Source organism: Cydia pomonella, chromosome 9 (assembly GCF_033807575.1).
Source record: "Cydia pomonella isolate Wapato2018A chromosome 9, ilCydPomo1, whole genome shotgun sequence".
Lineage (NCBI taxonomy): Eukaryota > Metazoa > Arthropoda > Insecta > Lepidoptera > Tortricidae > Cydia > Cydia pomonella.
In genome coordinates this window covers 20,935,655-20,962,360 of record NC_084711.1, presented here as the reverse complement: position 1 = coordinate 20,962,360, position 26,706 = coordinate 20,935,655, and the positions used below count along the sequence as shown (strand labels likewise).

Genomic DNA, 26,706 nt, shown 5'->3' with positions numbered 1-26,706 from the left:
ACTTACTCGCCGAGACAATTGTAACAAATACAAACACAATTAGGCTACATTGTTTTGTCAGTTTTATCACAGAGTTCCCATGGCCACCTCCTGTCTCCATCATCATCAGCTCGATGCTATGCAAAAATCGGGAAGTAGGTCGAATTTAACTTTAAGCTATATTTGATGCAGGGATCGGAACCGGTTTTTTGCAAAAACATCGAATTAACCATATATTTCGGTTTATTTTATACTCTAAATGTAGGACTCAGTTGTGTTTTCAGATAACGACTTCGTATTATTAGATTGCCTAATTAGAAATGAAGTAATTAACAAAGAACGAAAAAATACCGTTTTCGTTCCCATACAAAAAATACCGGTTTCCGATCCCTGATTTGATGCATACAAACATAGGCACAATGCAAGTTAAATAAAAGCTTGTAATAGATGACTCATTAGATATAAGTATGCAAAAGAAAAGAAAATATCAAAGAACATTGGCGGAAAAACCAATAGCTGATGAACACAATTACGCTGTCAAAATAAAAAGACAAAGAAGAAAAAGTGTGTTGAGCGATTTGTGGTCGAAAACAATGAAAGAATCAGGCTCCAATTGTCTGAAAGTTTTTTTTATTGCAGGAAGGTATTTGACCACAATCTCACCTCATGGTAAGTGCCGATGTGTCTAGGATGGAACATGCTTATTGTCTTATTCATTCTCGATTTAAAAATATCCAATTATAGTGGATTGGGAATATAATTGCAGGAACTTTAGTTAGACTTCCAAGGTTAGACTTCCTCTTCCCCTCCTTAGCCATTCGTATGATAAAGATGATAAAGCTGAATGATGGAGATGGATAAAATAAATAAATAAATAAATATTATAGGACATTATTACACAAACTGACTAAGTCCCACAGTAAGCTCAATAAGGCTTGTGTTGTAGGTACCTAGACAACGATATATATAATAATATTATAATTATAAATACTTAAATACATAGAAACACCCATGACTCAGAAACAAATATCCGTGTTCATCACACAAATATATGCTCTTACCAGGATTTGAACCCGGGACCATCAGCTTCATAGGCAGGGTCACTACCCACTAGGCCAGACCGGTCGTATATAATTAATATAATTTAAAGCATCCAGCTTGTTGATCCGTAGCAAATCTCTATATTCAAAGCATTATAGACTATCAATACTATACGTAGTTCTGTTGATGCTCAAAATCTGCATTTCAATTTCTTTTAAAGTAAAATCTTATATCTCCTAAACCTTAACTTACCTTTAAACCCGTCAAACTAAACAAATTACAGTCAATTCCAATAAATCTGCCTCCAACCGCGAAAGACAATAAAAGCAATAGAAAGCCATAATATCTCGCATCCGTCAAGTGGCCATACCAAATACAGAAACTGAGCCTATAACCAGTAGGCCTACTGGGATATAGATACGACATGGATGATAGAGAAAATTGCGGTTGTATTAAAATGGAATGGATAGCGATTTCATAAAGTTAATGTATTGCTTAGCGCTAAAGTTAAAGTCGGACTGGGCTGCCGCATACAGCGATCATCGGTATAGTCAGGCTAAGCTTACTCTGCAGCGTTTTGGATATGGTATGATGATTGTGCAAGTGTTATTTTAAAAGTCTTAGTTTCATAGAAGTTTGTCGTTTAAAATAAAACTTGCACACTGTGTACTATCAAAAACGCTGCAGAGTTAGCTTAGCCTGACTCAACCTTATTTTTATACATATGTTATATCGAAATGCTATACTAAAGATATCAATGCAGATGAGCTTTGCATAAAATCCATTACAAAGCATCTAGCCTTGAAGCACAAATTATTACGTTAGATAAGCTTTAACTGCGTATACATAGAAGAATAATAGAAAGTATATTACAGAGTACTACATCTTCAAAAATTAGGCGTGGACCGCGCGCAAACAATCCAGTGTGCGGCTAATGTTGGGTTAACCAAATATAAATGGCTTTTATCGATCCTTTAATCTAACTTTATGTACATAATCTTATAAACATTTTTTATTGTCACTAGCACTAGTACTTAAGGAAGAAAATATGCTGCTAGTTGCCGAGAGGAAGATCCTCCGTAAGATACTGGGCTCCAAGCGAAGACCGGATGGAACAGGGCACTGACAGGACTGGATGGACAAGACTGACAGGTGAGATTGAAGACCTAGTGGCTGAACCTAACATAATGGGAGAAAGTAAAGCTCACAGACTCCGTTGGTTGGGCTGTTTTGAGAGAATCAATGAAGATTGGAACGTCAAAAGAGCGTACCTGGGTTGTCTAGCAGGAGACCGCCCCAGGTATCGCTGGAGCGACATAGTGGAGGCGGATCTGCATGAACTTCGAGTCAACAATTGGCGAGATGTCACACAAGACCGGGAAAAGTGGCGCTGTCTTGTGTCGGAGGCCAGGTCTCATTTTGGGTCGCTTAGCCAAAACGGAGTAAATAAGTACTAGTAAAGACTCTATGTCAAATAGTAAATAAATAACACGTGTATATATAGATCGGTATAATACGCTCACGGTTAAGCCCACACGATTATAAACTCACTCGATATTCTTAGAATCCTGTATGATTCCTGGACTATTAAGGACGAGAAGTCAGTCACTGAGTTCGAAATTTACACGTCAAATGTTGGATACAAGATATAATACTGACATTGTTCCTAAACTCTGCTTCAGATAACCCAAGCTTAGCATCTATTCGCCATAGGTACTGTGACGAGATATCTCGCGATTTACGCAGGAAATCTATTTGCAATTATAATACACTGGCGATAGCTTGGGAATCGACATTTGCTAAGGTATATATTTAAATGTGCGCTGTGCGTATGAAAATGTTTAAGTGTGGGTTATTTTTAAGTACGGGTCTACCAGCTATGTCATCACCACTGCACTGCACTGCACTGACTGCAGTCCACCAGACTGAAATTCACTCACAAGACAGCCGTTTCTTCGTTCGTCGAATAAACCGGTTTTTTTAGGTTACAATAAAGTTCTTAAAACGTTCGCGTTCTTATAAAAGTTCGGAGGAAAACCGAAATAAACCGGTTTTACCGGTATTTTATAAACCGGTTCCAAGCCTTGGTGGCAGGCCCAGACGGAGATGGCGGGAAGACTTAGACGCCTTTATTAGTAACTGACCGGAAAGAGCTCAACAACAGGAGTCGTGGAAATCAAGAGGCCTTTCCCCAGCTGTGGGATACTAAGTATCATCATCCCGTCCTAGCCGGTTTCGGCCTCGGCGACTGATTTTGTAGTGGCTAGTGAGAGCGACGATCATGAGCTCACAGATGGCTGACGTAGCCTATTTTCCCAGTAAATGTACGGCCACGCTCACCGCAAGTCAGCACCCCTCCGACAAAATTGTAGCTTATGACCGCAGGTGATCGGGCCTTTAACTCGCCACGCTTATTGGCGTCGAGTTCCACTCGCCTCTGCTCTTCAAAGGCTTGCACTTTTGTACTCACTGTATGCTTTCACTTCGGCCGATCTCGTGCCGAAGTCTCCCAGTGCGATGGTTCAATGTCACATCTCCGCATGTAACGCTTCAGCACATCTTTGTAGCGCAACAGTTGGCTGCCCTGTTTCCGATTATCACTTTGCAACTCTGAGTAGAAGATGCGCTTAGCAACTCTGTCTTTAGATATACAGGAGACAACCACACCCTCGCAGTTGTCGCCGCATTAGATAGGCTTCAAACTTCTTCTTTCTTCTTTCTTCAAAGGATAGGATACGAAGTATAAAGGGCAAATAAAAATAAAACTATTTATCTCGACATCCATAATAATATAAAAATAATAAAACAATTGCTACAAATAATCGATAATTTCATTGCTGATCCGTGAGAATCGATTAAAAGCAAAAAGCAATCAGTATTCATTGCAGGAACAATCGCAAGGCAGACCTAATAGAGCCTGTAATTTGTTATAAGCGATTCTGGCAAAAAAGGATCGATTATACGGAGGTGGCTATTTTTACTTGCACTGCACTATGGTCCATTTGTACAGGATGTTCACAGAAATAAACAAATAGACAATGCATATGACAAGGAAATTACAAGGTGTAAATATGTAGTTAAAATTTTGCATTAAGCTATAGAGTAAAAACATTTAAAATAAATCCGGCCAAGAGCATGTCGGGCCACGCTCAGTGTACGGTTCCGTAGTTACTCTTCCGTCACAATAAGCTAAACTGGAGCTTAAAGTATAATAACTTTAACAATCCATTCAATGTCGTAATGCACTATTTTGTAAGATTATATTTGAGAACTATAGCCGGTTAAACAATTTTGTCAATAGAAAAAGGCGCGAAATTCAAATTTCCAATGGAATGATAACCCTTCGCGCTTACATTTTTAAATTTGCCGCCTTTTTTACAAGCTTTTATTTACTTTCACCTGACCGTTGTCTGTTTGTAATCAAATCTTGCAAGTTAAATTTGACCCACTTCCCGGTTTCCGATGAAGCTGAAAATTTGCATACATATGTAAGTCGGGTGACAATGCAATATTATGGTACCATCGAGATGATCTGATGCTGGAGACAGGAGGTGGCCATAGGAACTCTGTGATAAAACAACGTAACCTAATTGTGTTTGGGGTTTTTAGAATTGTCTCGATGAGTATTAGTTACTCGTGGAAAGAAAAGTACAGTCAGCGATAAAAGCTTGTACCAAAAATGAAATTTTTGCCAAAAATTTATTACTGATGGAAATGGCTGGACAGACTTTATATCAACAACACTAGTGTTTAGTGCTAGAAATGTTGAAAAGAAATTTAACAAAATTTCAAAATATTAACATTCAAAATCCTAATGCATACAAATATTAAGACAAATTCCTAAAACCTCCACAAACTACGCTTTTGCACATTGATGTGTCAACTGTGAAACTCCAATACCCTAATAAAAATATATGTATAATATGTGAGAATTACGTTGTGGGTAGAAATGACGTATCTCTTAACTGAGTACGAGTATATACAAATCTTATGAACTAAGACACCCTATACTCGTATCTCCACTTCGAATTCCACCCGCGTAGCCCTCTCCACAGGTAATCCTCATACAAACAGAACAAAATGCCTAAACAAATTGCTTCGCTGGGAGAGACCGCTTTTTGCACTAATTCGGCATTCCGAAATAAAAATTCCAACTCCTTTAGTAGAAACAAAAACGTTTTGAACGACGTTCGTCGAACGCGACTGTGTTTCAAAAATGGAACGCAAAATGGACGAGTTTTTTAAAAGTTTTGATATCTTTAAACAGCCAGTAACATTTTGTCGAAATAATTATCGTTACGAGGACGCTTTAATTTGGGAGTACGATTCTGTCTGTGCTTACGAAGGATTTTCAACAGAACATCAGTTTTAAGAATTGATTACTTAAAATTCGGGGTGACAGAAACGAATGTAATATTACCGCAATCATTTCCACACGTAGTTAAGTTTTGATTGGGGTTTTTTTTTTAAATCATTACTGAGGGCCTAGCCAAGATGCCAATCGTTTGCGCCGTATCAATCTTCCAAATGAGTGCGACAGCGAGACATTATTAGAAATTAAACGAACTTACCTGTAAGTGAAGTTCAATTCTAATTATATTAGCTGCACAAATTTCGAAATGATGTATAATAACTAAGTAGTAGGCGTTATCATGAAGCCTTCGACCATGAATATTCAGAGTAAAGTTAAAATTTCTGGACGCAACGGCCACGTTCCCGCGAACAGAACTGTCAACTTCATTTAGTTTAGAGTAACAAGCCAAGACACAACACTTTCACTGCCAGTAACCTGCTAGGGTTCTCTATTCTCAGGCACAAGTCGCTACAAAGCGGAAAAAACACTTAGTATCCGCTATGCTCGTAGCCCATGCTGGCAGTGAATATGGCAACAGATGGAACAGCTTGGCCCACAACTCTGCAAAGCCAATATTGCTTTAAAACTTTGACAGGGATTAGACTATTAGAATCCCTGGTTGTCTCAAGACAACCCGGGTACTGGGCGGGAGGGATCATCATTTCGAAATTTGTGCAGCTAATATAATTAGAATTGAACTTCACTTACAGGTAAGTTCGTTTAATTTCTAATTACTATTACGCTGCACAAATTTCTTCAATGATGTATAATAACTAAGTAGATGTTTAGAGATAGGTTTTCAAAGTTTTTATTTTGGCTTTGTATTTCAATAATGAAATCTAAGATTTCATTTAGAAAAGGAACTTTTTTAGCTATCATTAACTGTATTTCCAATATAGATATTTAGTTCTTAAAACATTATTTAGAGATCTAGTGAGATCACCAAAAAGAATATATCATCATATATAAATCCTCTGAAAGACACCAGAGCGACAAGTTGTACTGTAATTTGATCCTTATTTATTTATTATATAAATAAATACAAGTACAAAAGTTTTAATAAGAAGTCTTCCTTGAAGACCTGCTTAGGCATCCTCAACAATAGTTGAAACAAAAAATGAATTGTTCCTTATTAATAGGTATTTCATTAATACCATTTAACAGAACGGTGTGTTGCTACTTACAACCTTTAGTAACACTTATTTTCTCCTTAACTAAGGATCAAGCACAATCATTGGATGGCACTATGGCCTTATTATGAAATGAGCAAAATCATTAGACTCGGACTTGATGTTTTTCTTTCCATCAATATTACTCCTAAATGATTTTGGTTTGGATCCTGAAACCAACGCATAATAGGTTGAATGGGTGGTGAAAACAAAAATATCAATACCACTATCTTTAAAAGTTGACTTAATCAAGAACAAATCGTTTGGGAAGTGATGGTCATATGAGGTTTTTGAGGGCAATAAATAATTACTAACAACTGAATGAATACCATTCGTTATTTTTATATATAGCTAAAATATATTCGCCCTGAGCAAGCCTCATTCCATTTCAAATTAGTTTTCCTTGAAAAATGCTACGGATAGCAAAGGTAGCTGAAATTTTTGTAAGGACTTGGTCAGAAAATCAGAATAATAGTAAAAATTACATATTTTATCAAGGACAGGGTTTGCACGCTGCGTGCAGTAACAATAGCAAATAAGGTAAGTACCTAAGCAATTTCATAACTTTCTCTTAATTCTGTAATGAAAAATTTTCATTGGTGGCATTGTTGATAAATAATTTGAGACTGATTAAGGGTCCCAGGTCACACTTTAAGGTTGAGGTGGGTGTAATTGAAACAAAACGTTCTTCATAAAGCGTTTCACTCTATCATTTGAGGAGTCGTCTATATCCCAATATAAGCACATGAGCAGATTTAGAAAAATGGACACTTCCATACCTAGATCCCTCATCACATAATGCTTTCAGAATGGCAAACATTGCTAGAAAAGATGCGATAAGATAATTAATGTAATTATTTCCACAAAACATACACCAGTGTTTCAAGTGTTTACGATACTGCTTGACGGTGTTGGGCATAAGAGACTCCACCCCACCATGCTGTTGGCCGCACCAATCGAAAGTTCCTCCTTTCTCCTTCTCTTTTCCGCTCCTTCAGTGATGGAACTTCCCGGATAACACCGGGGTAACCAGGCAAGGACACTACTGAAACTGCCGGTTAATGGAATAAGTTTTTATAAATGTGAGCTGGCGCTCAAATCTATACAATTGTATGTAACATGTAAGTATTTGTAAAAACTGTGTACAATATGGTTGTTGCCATGTCTTCTGCATTACCTAAAACTTTAATAGGTACCTTAAATTTCATTTCGAATGGAAGAAAAGCATAGATAAAATAATTCATCAAAGAAAATGTGCAAGCATCTATGTAGAAAAAATATCTGGGTTACTACACCAGGATATATATAGCGTTCACATATTTCATCTGCGCGACTCCAATAACTCGGTATATGAGTTCCAAAATGATGCAGGAAATTTCTAAATATTCATTGTTTAATTTACGTTTTATCTCCGAAATCTTATATAGTTATCTCTCAATCAGCTATGACACAGTTCACCTATAATATTTAAGACTAATATTGTAATGTCTCGTTTCACACCAATGCCAATTGTTCCTCAACATTGTTTTGAGCATCGAACATCGATGGTTTTGAGGTAAAAATACTGTACAGTAGTATTTCAGTTCACCAAAGCGGTTTATAATTGAGATAGCTGTGTTGTATTTTCTCAGAAGTATGTCACAGTCTGGTAAATCGGAAAGAAACGTCTTTAAATATAAAGACCACCATTAAGCTGAATAAAATTAATGTAATGTATTCTATTAATAGGCTCCTTCCATAATCCCACAGATAACTCATTTCCACACGGTTGCCCCAGCAGGTCAATAAACTATTACTGTATAGTAAATAAATATCTTCAAAAAGTATATTTATAACCCTTTACTTTCAATTAGCCACCAAAATAAGTCACACTAGGTGATATATTGACATTGTTTCTTATTGGGTAAAGAAATAAATCCAGATATTAGACAGCTTTCTAAGGTACTAAGGAGCTAGTTTAATTTGATTATACCTAGCTCCATATGGTATCAAGAATAATAGAGTGCATCTTGTATAGGTACCTACATAGTCTAAAAACATTTATCATAAGGACAATAGATATAACATCTAAACAGTTGCTCATTGTGTGACCTCTAGATCTTGGACACTTCATGAAAGGTCTGACACATAGCTAGAGAGACATATAGTCAAATAGTCTAATGACAGGACTTAAAACTGTAATCTCAGCTTTCCACATGAATCAGAGATATTTTCTACTCTCATAAAATCAAGTAAAAGGTGTTCATGCAACAATTAGTTTCATGGCAATTCCAATGCTTAGTTGCAATCAATTTACTTATATTAAAAATATAACTGTATTTACTTCCCTTAGGGTTTTGTACATAAAATATTTTAGTTAAATATTAAGCTGTGTAAAGTGTATATTCTTGTGTGAGAACATCATAGGCATATATTTTGTACACACAGTATATATCACAGTCACATAACTTCCTAGTATTGACTGTCGATTGCTCAATAGTAATCATTTTTCAGAATTAATGTATGATTAACCAGGACAAAATCCTTGGGTCCTTGTAAATATGATGTCATTGCACTGACAAAAAATGTATTTAAGTTAACCACAACTTTCAAGAATTTGTTCTAAATGAACACAGGCTGTTGTGGTGTCGCTGAGTGCGACCACATTGTGATGCAAAGGGGAAAGTGTTGCTCCGCTTCCTTATTGCTGCTTTTGACCAGGGTTTTTGTATGTTGTTAGTAAATAAGTAATAAATACTTTATTATATGATAACAAAGAAAAGCAACAGCAAAACATACATTAGAAAAAAATATTGATAGTTGAGCCCCTGAAGTTTAAAGTACCGGGCATTAGGACTTACAATAATTTATAAGTCATTAGTACTTCTGCTAAACTTTCTTAAAACACCACTTGTCAACAGCATGTTTAAGTAAATGATTTAAAAACCTCTTATGCCATTGATTGTGATTTAATAATTGAACAGCTGCCTTAGGTAAGATTCTCAGTGATAATAATCACACAAAAAACCAGTGGTCACTTAAGAGTGACATTACCTTTTCATAGCTGGTTACAGCAGACAATTTATTGAGTGCTAAATCATCACAGTGAGAGAACAGGTCACAGGAAACTTTATTTTGTTTCATTTCAATACCTAGCCTTGTTCCCAACTGACAAACGTCTCACCAGCCGCAGCTTGAGTCTCTGGGTTCATCTTCAGAGCACTAGTAATTTAACAAGGCAGAGTATTTTTTCATAATCTTGTCCGGGTCATTGTTGTTTTGTAATGTTCGTAATTATATATCTGCAAGCAAACAACAAGATTGTCCTAGAAGGATTATTCCCATATTTAACCTTCTGGTGCGGTGCCTCCTTCCAACAAGGTCAAAATTAACTCGCTTCATTCTTCACTTGCTGAAATTAGAATAAGCACTTAAATTCACCTACTTGAAGATAAGTATATATCAAGAGACAGCCTAGTCTGGCATACCACATTGATTAATTCTTGAGGTTAAGAGCTGTGTCTAGTCTAACACGCCACCAAACCCAGTAGGTATATCTAGTAAGACTTGTAGGTGGCTTATGGTCCACTACCCATTGCCGGGTAGGACATGGGCAACATCTTAGTGCTGTTGGTAAGGGATATTTGATAACACCACAATATCCCAAGGCTACTGGCAGTGAACGCACCTAGTATAGTATGGGAAAGATTGGCAAGTGCAAATAGCAGCAGAGATACCTAGGTTAGCACTCCAAACTGCTTAGCTCAGCCATTTTATGCAGTTAGCAAACAGAGACACCTAGAATAGTGCTCCAGAATGCACAGCACAACCACCATATGCAGTTAGCAAACAGAGACACCTAGAATAGTGCTCCAGAATGCACAGCACAACCACCATATGCAGTTAGCACACAGAGACACCTAGAATAGTGCTCCAGAATGCACAGCACAACCACCATATGCAATTAGCAAACAAAGACACCTAGAATAGTGCTCCAGAATGCATAGCAGAAACGTCAAAAAACAAACGAATTAGCACTTGATATTACTCCACTGTATTTCTTACCCGACGTTTATGTTCCTTTTCGGAATTTTAGTTATGTATGCATTAAACATTCGTTCGCTGGCACTATTAATGTAGGTACATCCATGGCCTGCTACATTTTTATCTCGATATTTATCACGTCCATGTAGCTATGCTATCGACGAAAGGACGCCGCAATTGACCTTGAACGCGAAAGTTGCATTTTCTTCTCCGATCTTGTGGTTTTTTCCCTCCAATTTTGCAATTCGTCACTGTTAACACTATTTTCTTTATTTTTTCATATTCTTATAAAATGTTAACTGTTATTTTCAGTTAAAAACGTTTTATTTTATTATGCCCTAATGGTCGTCGGCTTACATGAATAAACACAATGAAGTTGACAGTTCTGTTCGCGGGAACGTGGCCGTTGCGTCCAGAAATTTTAAGGGACCGGCCCGCTATCCCTTATAAGGGGTTTTGTAAGGGTTTTGCATAAGGCTTAACTCACCATACCCTTTGCCCGGCGAAACCCTTTCATTTTGCTTTTAAAGCCCTTATATTAAAGCTAACCCTTTTGAGGTATCGGTATCCTAATACCCTTACAAAACCCTTATCATCCGCTCACCAATACCTTGCACATCGCTTATAAGGGTTAGCCTTATAAAGGGCTTCCCTTTCAGCATATAAGCGTGCTAATTTAAATCATCTACCTTGTTCATAAAGCACACATTACTGTAAATCCAATAGTAAGCGATCGTTGTTGGCGGCGGTGTTCTTTGATGTTCGCGCGCTTCCGAATGATCGAAGCCGCTGTAGATTAAATACGGTTCAATTTTCAATGGCAAAGAGTTGTGATTGTCTGTTACTTTGCGCGGATCGAGCGCATCGTCACGGCGCTATTTTATTCAGTCTTAGACACGTGCCAATGTTATCATTAGCTCCCGTTGCAAATAATATACTTACTCGCAAGGCTCCGAAACCGGTTAAATTTACAAACCATTATTATGTACTTGGCACGAAACCTTAAAATTTCAGTTTGGTTCGAAAACCGTTATTTTTAAACCGGTTATTTAGAGAACATTTTCATAAAGTTATTGTCAGATTAACCGGTTAAGAACAATAAAATCCAGTTTATTCCATGCGCGGTGTCTTTGTTTACGAGCCGGTCTCTAGTTTCGTACCGATTTATTGTTTTTTTCGTAGAACGTTTTTTGTCCTCTAAAGTTATTTGTGTTTATTTTGATATTTATGTATTTATTCATTATGTGCTTATAAATATGTGTTTATTCATTATATATGTATTGTTTTTTTAATACTATGGCGGCGACAAACACACAAACGGTCCGCCTAATGTTAAGCAGCCACGTAGCCTATGGACGCCTGCAACTCCAGAGGTGCTAGCTCTTGAACTGTGTAATGAAATATACTAGTACTACTATTACTTTTAAGGAACATGTAAGGAATGTAATGAAGGCATAGGCGGAAATGTAAAACCGAGGGAAGGTAATAAATCATGTATGAAAGGGAATTAAATTAGATTATATGTAAATGAACTTTATTGGATAGAAATTAAAGGGATGATATTTTAAAATATGGAACCATAAACTACTTGAATTAAACCAAGACACAAACAAGGGAGTATATCGACGTTTGTAAATACGAGGTGTAACAAAAACAGTGGGGATCCGTTCGACCAAGTTCTAATTCTCAGATCAGAAGCTCCGGGTTTTCGGCCTCGATTTTTACGATACTTGGGCATTGATTTTTGTCCGAGAATTGCTTCACTGAAGTTCAGCCTTTGACCTAGTGGCTTTGGCAGTGGTAGCTGACTTTTCGTTTATTATTTAAGCTTTATTCAATTATTCTCTCAAATATAAAATATATTTGTGTCCAATATTTGCCATTAAGATCTAAACTACCTATGTATCTATCTATTATTATTATTTTACATAAAAACCCATTTTCTAATAAGATATTTATCTTTTCTTTCAAACTGAAAATATTGGAAGGAATGGGCAGAAACGGATTGGAATGGAATGAAGTTTCAAAGATTTTTTTTCCATCATCTATCTAGCTAGAAGGCAATCAAGTGAAACGAATAAAGATATACCTACCCAATATATACTACATGTGATTTATTTGCATTAGATAGTATCATATCACTATATAACTACTTTTTTTTAATACCACGACGGTGGCAAACAAGCATGCGGCCCGCCTGATGGTAAGCAGTCACCGTAGCCTATGGACGCATGCAACACCAGCGGTATTAGATGCGCGTTGCCGGCCCTTTAAAAACCTGTACACTCCTTTTTGAAGAGCCCCATACTGTAGCCCCTCGGGAAAACGTTCGCGGCAGGAAATTCCTCTTAAACCGCACAGTACGCGACCAATTAGGTTCTAGGGTGTGAGGCTGAACACCCTGCGAGCGAGCGGTGCGGTGATAGAAAGCGGCCATTGGTAGAACACACACAAGGAGGCAAAGTCTCTCCTTGGACTTAAAGGTTCAGTAGCGCCTCTGAGTTTGGGATCGTCGACGATTCGTACGTACAGCGCGCCTTTGGACTGAGTCGAATGGTCCAAGCTAGCCTGCAGGTACTCCTGCCCAAAGGTGACAGCAATACTCCATATGGGGACTGCAATTTATATAGCAGCAGTTGTTAAGTATCGTCTCGCTTTATTGAGCACACCGAGTTTTTTGAATGCCAGGTGGCTACGGAATTGGATATCACTGGAAATGTCGACACCGAGGATCCCAATACTCCCTGACATGGTAAGGGCTGAGCCTTGGAACTGTGGGACCACAGTAAATGGGGTTTTCTTAGCGGTAAACGCGCAAACTTGTGTCTTGGTGGGGTTAAATCGGACTAGATTGTCCCAACCCTACACCGAAACTGGATAGAGTGCTTTCAATGTCCGACACAAGCTTTTCACGACTCTCCAGCACCACAGAACGAGGGATGTTGGCACGGCCTGTGTAATAGGCATCCCCTACTGTCGTCTGCATTGCATAGCAATGAATGTCGTCGTTAGACAACATATGTCATTGATGTGCAGCAAAAACAGCGTTGGGGATAGCACAGAACCTTGCGCAACGCCAGCGTTAATGTCCATGCTATCGGAGCAGCTTACGTTTACTACGGCTCGTATGCGTCTACCGAAAAAAAAAGCTAGCGATCCATTTGCATAGTCCCTGCAGCAGTCCATAAGATGGTAACTTCGATAGGAGACCCCTACGCCAGACCCTATCGAACGCATTCGCTATATCTAGGCTAACTGCCAATGCCTCACCTTGACTCTCAATGGCCTAAGCTCAGCGGTATGTGAGATACAATAGAAGATCACCAGTCGAGCGACCGTGACGGAAACCATACTGGCGGTCGCTGATCAGGTCGTGTTCTTCTAGGTATCTCAGCAGCTTTGCGTTAATTATACGCACCATGACCTTTGAGAGAAGAAAGGTAATAGCGATAGGCCTGTATCTCGATGGGTCCGATCTGTCGCCCTTTTTAAGCACAGGGTGCACAAGGGCCGTCTTCCACGAAGATGGAACATGCCGTTTCTTGCTAGAGAGTGTGAAAAGGCGCGCCATCACGGGACACAACTCAGGAGCACATTGCTTAAGCACAATCGCTGGTATGCCGTCTGGCCCGCTCGACTAATGAGCGTCGGCGATAGCAACTCCCGCCGAATATCCCTCTGCGTGAATGAGATCTCTGGCATGGAATATACGCACCGTGGGATGGTGGGCGGCACGGCGCAACCGTCGTCGGTTAGGGTCGAGCTTGAGGCAAAAATAGTAGCAAACCAAGAAGATTGGCTTTCTCCTTTGCACTGTGGGCCAGATGACCATCAGCTTTTCGCAGTGGTGGTAAGAACGACTGACAAAAATTTCCCTCGGCAGCTTTGGCAAGCGACCAGAACGCGCGACTCCCAGTGGGGTAGCTCGCTAGTTTCTCACCAATTCTGTTGACGAAATCGTATTTAGCCCTGGCAATGGCCCTCTTATGACCATATATCTATGAGTACTTAACCGTGACAAAGTGGATTTCCGATGAAGAAAAATTTATTTTGCCGTGCCGTACCATGAGCGCGAAACCTTCTTCATTGACGTTTTACAGATACTTAGGCTCTCAGCATAGGGAGCGTAAGCGTAAGAAACGCGTAAGCGTATCGTAATACGCGCGTAGAACGAGAGCGCTGCGAGCGCGAACAACTTCAAACAAGTCTTTTCTGTCGTCATTATGACAGACGTAGCGTAATATGGGCGCAAAAAACAAAACTTCAGCCTTATCAAACAATAAAAAATCTTCTTCATCTGACGAGAAAGTAAGATCGTTGATACATTCGCCGAAGACATCTGACGCCAGCGACACCATGATTTCAGCTAGATTCCACTTATTAAACGATTACGCTTACGCGTCTCGTACTCGTAACGTTTTTACGATACGTTTACGCGACGCTTACGCTCCGTGTGCTGAGGATCTAAGGCGGTGAAAAAGAAAACAATTCTTAAACAATTGTGCGTTTAGACTTGGTATAAGTCACAATTTTTCAGACGGAAAATGAAGTTGTTCATGTGATAAAATTAAAATCTGCGTTCTCTCTAGGATAATTTTACTGTAACTGGGCTTGCTGTGTTCTAATATAATATAAATTATGCATTTCTTTATAAAAATGCACTTATTCACAAATAGTAGTTTTTTTAATAACCTACTCAATGCCAAGCTATTTTAGGTAGGAGGGAAATGAGTTTTTACTTGTTTTTTTTATTTAAGTGATATGGTTTAGTTTATCAAATTTTAATTTTTACGTAAACATACTTTTAAAAAATAACCACTTGTATAAAATAGTAATGTTATTAACTTGATTCGGGCTCGGACACCAAATCGGCACGAAACGAGAGAATGCTATGCCCTATGCGGCACACGGCCGTCTCATCGCTCCCCCAATAAAACGGTTTATTAAGGTTACAATAAAGTTCTTAAAATGTTCGCGTTCTTCTGAAATTTCGGAGTAAAACCGAAATAAACCGGTTTTAACCGGTATCTTTTAAACCGTTTCCGAGTTTTCTTACTCGGACAGAAGTGACCCTAATTGTTATTATTGTTGTTTACGCCGTTGCTACTACCTATTAGAAATATGCAGTCAAGCGTGAGTCGGACTTACTTGTGTACTATTCTGTTAAACTTTAGAGAAAAGTCATATTTAATTAAATATATATGACTTGTAGACCTTGTTTTATTTTAATCAGTTCACACTTGTCAGCCAGTAGGTACAATTAAGTTTAAAAAGTCGCCTAGTTTCGTAAGTGCAATCGGACTCATCACTCAGCTAATACGATGCACGGCAACGGCTACTATACTAGTATTTGTAGTCGTACTAGTATATAGTAGATGGTAAGCGAACAAAATTATTTAAAAAACCCTTCCCTAGGAACGTATTTTCTTTCCTTTTCATACACTAGCGTAGATATATACTAATTCTGCCTCTTTCACGCAACGCTCAACTACGACATTACTAAAGGGAAAGCTTTATAAAAAGCGCTTAATGATAAGGGTAACCCTTATTAAGGGATTGCAAGGCATATAGGATAGCAGTAAGCAATTGCAAAGGGCTAGCTTTATTTTTTGCTAAGTTTTTCGGTAAGGGCTAGTCAAATATATGGGCTTGCAGTTCAAACTGGACAGTCTTTCAATGTGTTAGCCATGTTTATGGGACGCCCATTGAAAGGCTTTTATCGCGGAAAGGGTTGTCGGGGCCCTGAATTTTTAACTTTACTCTGAATATTCATGGTCGAAGGCTTCATGATAACGCCTACTACTTAGTTATTATACATCATTGAAGAAATTTGTGCAGCGTAATAGTAATACGGTGCAATGGAGTCACGCCGTTTTGTCGCCTAAATAGTGTTTAGGTACCCGTAGTTTTAAGTTTATAAAATGAATTTATATGTTAGTCCGTGAGGTATTTGCATATGGGGCCTTGTTGCCTGATTTAAAATTTTAAATAAATAAATAAATAATTAGTGTTTCGAGCGCTACGGCGCAAACGATTGGCATCTTGACTAGGCCCCTAGATCATCCAGACTTGACTTGGTTGACTAGGCCCACTTGAAAGCTTATTAGTACAAAACGTGGACTTTTTACAAAAGAAATACAAGAGTTTAAATAATAACTAAAATGGGAAATAATATTAATTATTATCATAACCCCCACTCCCCACATTTTCATGTCTGGCACCTTTCGGCCCGATTCGAAGAATGAGATACGATAACGATAAGTTCTGGTTAAGATAAGTTCTCATTTAGATATCGTTTGTATGTCGTATAATTGACAGAAGCAGCTCGATTCGGGCAACCAATGTCACTTTGACGTTAGAAATATCGTAGATAGATGTTATTGGGATCACAGCGGAATCGATATAAACGTCAATTTTGACATGTTTAGTTATCGATCTTTTAAAGATCTCTCCAAGATCTTAAACATGTCTTAATAATTCTTCGAATCAGGCCGTTTTTCTAATAAATTATTTGATTTTGAACTCAATCAAATCTAAATACCTCTGACATATAAATCACAGCAAACGGGGTGTAGCAGGAAGGGCGCGCCAAGACGGTCACAAAACCAACACCAGAACGCCCTAACTCACATCCCCTGCTTTCCCAATTTGAATCTTACTAGGAAGGTAATAGAGTTGATGTTCTTTCTAAGATTTCTTTGTAGTTGCGTCGTTGAGGTCAGTAAATGGAGTATGGATGAGCTTTATAGGTCACTGTGACGGTGAGGTCATCAGCTGATAGGTAGTAAAGGGTTTATGGTTAGATAATGCAACCTTTCTGGGTAAGGTAAGTTATACTCATATAACACGAACTGGCGTCCGTTGGCTCGTTGGGTGGATGACATTCTATGTATATTTGTATCAATGTGTATTCAAAACGTGCATTTCATTAATTTCAGTGATTGTACACTTTTGTTTGTGTTTGTCATTCATTCACCGTTACTTCTGTTTTACTCATTTCCTCAAAGGTTAACTGGAAGAGATCCCATACAGGGATAAGTTCGCTTTTGTTGTATTTAATTTACTCTGTAACTGTGATTTTCGTGTTTTTATTTCTATGTACAATAAAGTAAAAAAAAACAAACAAACAAACAAACATTCGAAAAATCGCGGGACACTTCTGGATACGGCTAACCCAGGATAAGGATAAGTGGCGTACAGGAAGAGAGGCCTGTGCTCAGCAGTGGGCGACTGGAGGCTAAAATGATGATGATGAACACGAACTGTATGGCTACAACCAGTTTGACACCGATATTCGCCTTTGTACATAACATTTGTTTTTTTGTTTTGTTTTGTCTGTTTTATGTTAACCTGTTTATGTGCAATAAAGTGACATACATACATACATATTCGCTAGCGTGCGTAATTTACTTTCTATGCATCTCGCTCTTACTCGTATATTAGTGCGAGCAAGATGTATAGAAAGCAAATTACGAAGACCGAATATGTCATTTGAAACTGCAAAGGCAGTCGTACTAAGTACTGATCTATAGTTCGTTTATTTAGCATTAGAAAGACGGTAAATGATCTTAACGTGTATTTTTATTAAATAACACTTTGGTAAAATAAGTCACAGCTAATGTTCTTCTTCTTCTCAGCATATTCGCGTCCACTGCTGAACATATGCCTCTTTCATGGATTTCCATGTTGTTCTATATGCGGCGGTTTTATGCCAGGTCGGCCCTGCCGTCTTTCTGATATCGTCCGACCATCTGGCTCGTGGTTTCCCGTCACCTCGGCTTCCCAGTCGAGGTCTCCAGAACAGGCTGCGTAGACAAGAGCCAAATCGTGTCGCACTAATATGAAAGAGTGATAGAGAGAGATGACTACGCTACGCTACGGAGCATGAACGATTGGCATCTTGGCTATGCAGCCAGTACTCGCTAATACTCACCGATAATTTGTAACGGTTTATAAATGGCTAAAATTAAAATGACCACCAAAAAATACTTTGATATAATCTTTCGATTTAAAGGTGGCCCGAAGCGGCTAATCTTTTGTCTATTGTTAACTAAAACCGCGCGTGCCACTACCTGCAAAAAAAAGGGTCGTATAATTCTAATTGGCACCTGAGCGCGGGCTAGTCCAACGCTCAAAAAACCAGTGTAGGTATACTCTCCGATAACGCGCCTTGGTTACGCATATCGAGGACACATTTTAGACTGGTTCGGTAGCGTTCGACTCGCCGGCACTCAGTAACCGTATAGGGACCACACTAGAATTCGCAAATTATTTTTCCATTTGTTAATTTTGAATCTTATTTCAATAAGTTGTAATTAAATAACCGGTTAAATGACCGGGCCCTTTTTTTGCAGGTAGTGGCACGCGCCGTTTTAGTTAACAATGGACAAAGGATAAGCCGTTGGGGGCCAGCTACAAATCTAACAACTATACCCTAAATAAAAAAGTCTCTCTTACCAAAAAATAGACTAAACACCAAAAAAGTAAGGTCTAAAATTATTATTAGCATAGTGTATTATTTCGACATACTAAAAATCACATTAATAATTATAATAAGCAAATTTGCTCCAACTTCCAGTAATCCGAATTTTCCAGTAATGTGTCGACATTAGTGCTGGATTAATGAGATTGTACTGTATTTGTAATACCGTGTATTCAAAATTCATCGTTACTTATTGTCTACTCATTTCCTCAAAGGTTGACTGGAAGAGATCTTTAATTTTATTTGTAACTGTGTTTCTCGTATTTGTTTTACTACACTACTGTAAGGACATTTATTTGTGTGATGAACACAGATATTTGTTCCTGTGTCATGGGTGTTTTCTATGTATATAAGTATGTATTTATCTATATACGTATGTACCTATGTATATCGTCGCCTCCCATGGTACAAGCTTTTCTTGGTTTGGGGCTAGGTCGTTCTGTGTAAGATTGTCCCCAAATTTTTTTTTTTACATAAATACATAGAGTAATGCATTTCCTATTCGCCTTTTTCTGTTACCACGTCTACATTTTTTTGCCATGACCCTTAAGACTTCACGGACACACGATCCATTAGAACTTCTAATGACACCTCCATCCAAACGTGATGTCACCACTCAAAATACCCAAAGGCTGTCAAACGCGCCATTAATTTCAGTTGACATTTCCCTGAACTGGGTCAATTCCTGAAGGCCGGGGATTCTCAAAGTGTGGTACGACTCCCAAGGGTTCGCCAGCGGTCATAAAGGGGTTTGAGACAAGCGCCAAAGTATGACTAGGCGCCGATTTTTGAAATTTTCAATTCTATTAGTAGAATTTAAATTAATCGACTTATTCTGTTTTAATCTTGTGTGTCAGCCGCAACAGAATTAAAAAAAAAAGACCAAAATTAGTCCATAAAATCTACTCAGTTTGTGATGCAAAACAAGTCCATCCATCCTACCTACCGTTGTACCTTTGTCTAAGGTTGTCTGGAAGAGATCGCTCTTAGCGATAAGGTCGCCTGTTGTTTACCTCTATGTTCAAGTATTATGTGTGTTTCCATGCAAATTTATTCTGAGGTTCTGCAATAAAGAGGATTTGTATTGTATTGTACTGTCCGATTTCTAAGATCAAGTTTGTCATACATTTACTATTGGCGTAGAAAAACGGACAGACTTTACCTAGTTGTATTATTTAAGTAAATAGAAACTGTTTAACACACAGTGGTATTTTTTCGTTTTGTGGTTCACAGTCATCTGGAAAATTAATAAGGGTACGGAGAAAAAGTTTGAGAAACACTGCTCTTGGCTGTTCTTAGAACCAAAAAACCCTAAGAAACAGGCTTGTAATACTATTCTACATCCTTTTGGTAACTTGGTAAGGGTGGGTTTTGGGATATTGGGTCATGGGTTTACGATTTGTGGATGGGCTGATTAAGTTATCTGGGCCAGGGGATGTGGGCAAATTGGGTTTACGATTGTCGGGTTGGTATAGCGACCTTTTGAAAATTATCGACACCTCTATTTCAGTATTCTATTTTCCTCTAGACGCCCAGAGTCCAATAAAAAGGTCTCCCATTCGATTATATTTTGAATTTTATTTTGTCAAATCAAAATTGCATTTGTGTTGGCAAGTTTTGACGTAGGGGGGCTTAGAGTATATAGGATTTCACGTGTAAAAACTGTGACAGAAGTACTTTTTAGGGTTCCGTACCCAAAAGGTCAAACGGGACCCTATTACCGAGACTTCGCTGTCCGTCCGTCCGTTCGTCTGTCACCAGGCTGTATCTCATGAACCGTGATAGCTAGACAGTTGAAATTTTCGCAGATGATGTATTTCTGTTGCCGCTATAACAACTAAAAACAGAATAAAATGAATATATAAGGGGGGCTCCCATACAACAAACATAATTTTTTTGCCGTTTTTATAAATAATGGTACGGAACCCTTCGTGCGCGAGTCCGACTCGCGCTTGCCCGGTTTTTTCAAAACACGAACAATTATTAAAAACGTTCAACATTCGTCAATCTTCACAAAACAAAAAATGCAGGGGATATATTTTGTCTCCCGAAGAAATTATATTTTTAGTACTTGTGTTGATGAAATTGTAGATGTATAATTTATAAAATGATATATCATGAAGAGTTTTAGTACTGGCAACTTTGCAAATGTTGCACAAAGACAGGTTATTTGGTAAACTTCTTATTCACCCCGTTAAATATATTTCTTAATAATGAAACATATGTAATTTTTGATGCTTTGAAAGGCAAATATAGTAACAACTTCAAGGATTTCTGTTCCTGGAACCCTACTGAATACATTGCTATACTCACCACAATGGGCCCATTTTTCCCTGTGCTGCTGAGGGTGGCTCCGAACCACTGGTTCGACTTCTCGTCGATCGGATTCTGCTGCTTATCCCGAGTGTTGCCTGTTGACAAGAAAATATTCACGTTAAAACTGTGACAATTCTATTTTTTATTTTATTTAATAAATATTACTACGGGATCCTACAGAAATCTATCGTCTCCACTCAATAAGGCTTGTTTTGTGTATAGTCTATAGCTAATTATAAAGTTTTTTCGACTTTTAAAAGCGTAAAACAATTACGTTACTTTACAGGAGTGAAAGAAGAACTATTCTGAACACTTTACCCAGACGAAGTTACTTAGATAGACCAAGCGAAAGAAAAAGTAGGGGTCGTGTCGTATCAAAAAGTCAAAGAGTTGGCGCAAGATAGGAAAAGCTGGAAGATACTCCACCGACAGAATAACTCTTAATGATATGAAGATAACTTCAGTTTTCATGTTAATTATGTATCGATATATCTCCAACTGTTTTCTGTATGACTTGCAAACTTTCACTTTAAATATTACTTTGTTTTATTAATAAATTTAATAATATATCTGAATATTATTTTGCAACCAATGGATAACGGTGATTGGTCTAATACTATGTAAAAATAATTATGTAAGTTGTATATTTACGGCTTTTCTTGTCCTAAATACCAATAAAAATAAAATAAAATAAAAAGCGATACCGCCCTTACTGCGATACTGACCTTAGCCGTCTTGCGATTTTGAATCTGTATTTATTAACTTTATTCGCCACTAAATCTTCTCTTTTTTAATTCATAATAATACTATAATTATTCCTTAGGATAGATTTTGGTCTGACCTGGAGGATACAGGCTCTTTCTCCTACTCATTTTAATGGGTCGAAGTGTTTTTCTGTGGTTCGTAAATGACCTAATGGGCAAATATGGTTCAAGGAAGATCAGATTATTAAGTTTAAAAAGAGTAAATGTGAAATAACATATAACAGCGAAATCAATAATTTATGACGCTTAAGAAAAATGGCGGTAATAACTTAATTCGAGAGCAGGATTGAGAGCATTCAATTTTAAAACCGAAACGCATGATGGATGCCCTTTGCTACAAGTCGAGTGCGTTTCCATTGAGCTGTATCAAAAAATGCACAATAACGGCCCGATCCAAAGAATGAGATACGATAACGATAACTTCTCATTTAGATATCGTTTGTATGTCGTATAATTGACAGGAGCAGCTCGATTCGGGCAACCAACGTCACTTTGACGTTAGAAATATCGTAGATAGATCTTATTGGGATCACAGCGGAATCGAAATAAACGTCAATTTTGACATGTCGTTTAGTTACCGATCTTATAAAGATCTTTCCAAGATTTTAAATGTTTTCTTCTTCTTGTTAGGGATTATGTAAGGCCCTTCAGCCTATGTATCACTGTGACCATCCCTGATCTATTGTGATCGCCACCTACACTCTCGATCCAAGCCTGCAACTTCAAACAGCTGCAGTATCTTTTTGATCTCGAGAGACCTTAACTCCTCCGTGCGTAATATGTGTCTGCCCAGGGTTGAGTCACGAGTGCGCATTAGGCAAGGGCACTCTGCGAGGATCTGCAAGGGCGTCTCCTCTGCCTCCATGCAGAGTCTGCACCGCCTCATGTCACGTTTTCCCATAGTGTGCATGTGCTTATTAAGGCCGCTGTGCCCAGTAAGCACCCTTACCAAGTTGAAATAAACACACTACTTATATCCTATCAAATTACTCACAACAATTTATTATTTCTTCGTCGGACTCGCGTACGAAGGGTTTCGTACCATTAATTATAAAAACGGCAAAAAAAAATATGTTTGTTGTATGGGAGCCCCCCTTAAATATTTATTTTAATCTGTATTTAGTATTTGTTGTTATAGCGGCAACAGAAATACATCATCTGTGAACATTTCAACTGTCTAGCTTCACGGTTCATGAGATACAGCCTGGTGACAGACGGACGGACGGACGGACAGCGAAGTCTCAGTAATAGGGTCCCGTTTGACCCTTTGGGTACGGAACCCTAAAAACCATTAAATATAGGAATTATTATTTTTCTTCCCTAGTTATTAAAGTATGACTTCTACCTTTTATTTCTTAATAGTGTGTCATGGATACGAATGGGGCGTGTCACTTCTGTCCCGCGTGGCAGATTTCAAAAAAATGTATAAAGATTAACAGCAGTATAAATAGCAGTATATTAACTTGAATATCCGCTGAGTTCACGCGTCAAAGTTAAGACGAAAGGAGACGACCGCCCCAAAACCGCCTTTCCATACAAACGTAGTCCCCGTTTTCCTTTCTGGATATTAACATTATTGAGAATCATAGTTTTTCCGGACCGTTTGTTTTTTTTTTTCAATATAATAAGAGTTATCAACGAGGGGGGGGCGGGTTTAGAGTCGGCAACGCGCATGTAACTCCTCTGGAGTTGCAGGCGTACATAGGCTACGGAGGCTGCTTACCATCAGGCGGGTCGTATGCTTGTTTGCCACCGGCGTAGTATAACAAAAAAAAAAGTTATGAGCATTTAATTTTTTTTCAAAATATCAAACTAAAGTTGTGAAGCCATTTCCGTCAATAGAAAAAGCGGCAAGAAAATGTAGGCGCGAAGGGTTATCGCCCAAAGAAAATTTGAATTTCACGCCTTTTTCTACTGACAAAGTTGTTTGACCGGCTACATTTTATTGTATTGTCGCGTGGGTAGTTTTCGTTTCAAATTATTGGTGTAATTTCATATAACATACACGGTGTAACACGAGGAACCAGAAATAACTACATATATTATAAATAATAATAAATTTAAATAACAATAGTCCACGCACTTCTGAAGCCAAAAGAAGGAAAATATGTTCTATGAGTTTAAGTGAATATAACCAAAAAAATATTTTTGCAAATTTTTGAATGTATTTGTACATAAAAAGTTAATGTTATGGTAAAACTGGCACTCAAAATTAATTTTTACGATTTTTTTTGTAAAACCTAGTTTTTGCAAAGGTTACTTGTTGTTTTTGACATCTATCAATAAGGATATTTATAGGGACCGTGGCGTGCGCGTTTGACGGTCTGCCATCTTGTGGCCGGAATCGGAATTAAAAACATATACATTTACACGTCACGTGTTTTCTTGTGCATAGTAGGTTCTGCCATCGAGTGGGCTACATCGGAACAATAAACATCACATTTACGCCTCGCGCCAAAAATCTGACGGCTCCTGTGCTGCCTCCTACACGCTTATGCACGCACGTTCATGCACGCTTCCTATTCTACGCCCCATATAGTGGCATCATTGCCATCATTAAAAGGCGTTTTCCACTAAGTTACAATAAGAAGATGTTTTTTTATTGGTATTAAGTCTGAATCTAAAAATCCAGAACAGACTATATGACATTTGAATCTTTAAATGTGATCAGTACCACTAGTGTAAATATTTTCGACAGCGAAACGTGACGTACGCGTTTGCGTTAAGTGTCATTTTGTATGAGATTTTTGACTTTCCAAAAAAACGTCCCGCTTGGCGCGCTGTTCAAAAACCCATACAAAATGAGACTTAACGCAAACGCGTACGTCACGTTTCGCTATCGACTAAATTTACACTAGGGGTACAGGACTGTTAAAATCTTTCGGTTTCTTCATGTTACACCGTATTTACAAACTTAAAGAGCTTTTAAACGTTTTTAACCTTAAAAGTACTGGCAGCAAGATCAATATTTTGATCGCGTCAGGATCCTGCGCACACGGTCGTTATTAATACTAAGTGAAAGCACCCATTACTTTTCATTTTCGACGCGACTCTGACTAATGGAAGGCTTTTGGACTTTTGACTTTAATTTTGAAGGCAACATTGTAAACCTTAATTTGATTTACGTTGATATTTCAAGAGATAATTATTCCAGTTAAAATCTGGTGTGCACTGATATGAAATTGAAAAAAATCCAACAGTAATTGTAATTTATGCAACACGAGAGGTAAGTTGATGTTTTCTGCGAGTGCTGATTTACATCTGTCCCGTGAGTAACGAAATGAGCGAAGATATTTAAACTTCAAGACATGTTAAGGAAATAAATATACACTCACTAAAACACCATAAATTTTGGTCTGTGAGTCGATTTTCGGTGAAGAAAAACACCGCGAGGAAGCCTACATACCTACATCCAAAAGTCTATGTGTGTGCTAGGGTCCAGCGTGAGGATCATAGCCTTGCAAGGCTTGTGTCCAGCAGTGGGACGTATATAGACTAAATAATTTTGATGGTCTCAAGTACTTAAACTTTTGACAAATAGTGTGACCACGTCATTTGTGTTGCTCGGACAGTCTCATTTGCATATCGTCGGGTAATGACGTCGGCTAATGACCAGTGGGCCATCACCCCTTACCCCTGGGCCTGGCCTAATCACGGGCGAGTTAGGCTTTTAAAGTGATTGCGGACAGTCGCGTACAATCCGTGACATCACAATATGTTGTTAAGAAATGTGCCTTTATTTTAAAAAAAGAAGAAAAAAGTTTAAAAAAAAATTAAAAATTCTGACCTTATACTAGTGGCTCTGTGACCTGTATTTAGACCTCGCGATAAGCTTTATAAGCTTAATAAAATAAAAAATAGTTACTTCGTTGAATCATTATCACAGCGAACTCGCAACAGCCTTAAGTGCCAATTTTCACTATTCTGAATTACCAAAACAAAACGACAGAAAAATTACAGGACAAAAGAAAAATACATTCTATGTCTTCTACATTCCTTTACCCCACTTTACCTACGTTCAGTTTAAAAAAAATCATTTATTCATTCATTAAAAAGGCAGTATGTCCGCCATTTGTACTTTTTTTATTATTTGTACAACTAAGTTAAAACAAATAAACCTAATGCATTAAATACAACGATTTTTTCTTGTTCCCAATAAAATTGGTTTTACTAAACCGTAACAAAAATATTTTTTCGTTATTTATTTATAACAGCATGAATATTTAATTAACAAAAATACTAGCTTAATACTTTAAAAGAGGTACCTCAAAAGCGAAAAAATATGTTTCTGTTTTTTTTTGTATTCATTATTTATTCAACGCAAATAGTAGCTCACAGTAAATATATAACTAAACTACATGTAATCTAAAACTTAATAAAAACTTATAAATAAATACATAAATAAAAATAAATTATGTTCGAAATAAATAAGTTAATGTGAACTCACACCGCTCTCATCGACAGTACTTGTCTAGCCGCTACCGACCATCGCCTCTCGTTTTTATTTTATCCGTGCTCTAATGGCATCATAATGGCCATAACACTTACCAATTGCTTCGCGTTACTCATGCGTCGAGC

The 26,706-nt window shown here is 37.9% G+C and overlaps 1 protein-coding gene and 1 long non-coding RNA gene across 9 annotated transcripts in view; both read right to left on the bottom strand.

Moving 5' to 3' along the window:
* The window catches only part of LOC133520942 (integrin alpha-8), a 229,797-nt gene that overhangs the window by 72,485 nt on the left and 130,606 nt on the right, over positions 1-26,706 (bottom strand). For all 4 annotated transcript variants that reach the window (XM_061855654.1, XM_061855655.1, XM_061855651.1 and 1 more), the window contains exon 3: positions 21,362-21,459. In XM_061855654.1, coding sequence (XP_061711638.1) covers positions 21,362-21,459 — 98 coding nt within the window. The remainder of the gene's footprint in view (positions 1-21,361; positions 21,460-26,706) is intronic.
* On the bottom strand, positions 6,372-10,981 carry LOC133520948 (uncharacterized). Of its 5 annotated transcripts, none has more exons than XR_009799840.1 (3): positions 10,588-10,952; positions 9,577-9,934; positions 6,372-6,713 (listed from the first exon to the last, which is right to left on the bottom strand). It is a non-coding gene; the product is annotated as an uncharacterized LOC133520948 (long non-coding RNA). The 5 variants fall into 5 exon arrangements; XR_009799837.1 differs by lacking the exon at positions 6,372-6,713 and adding an exon at positions 7,250-7,594; XR_009799839.1 differs by lacking the exon at positions 6,372-6,713 and adding an exon at positions 7,567-7,585.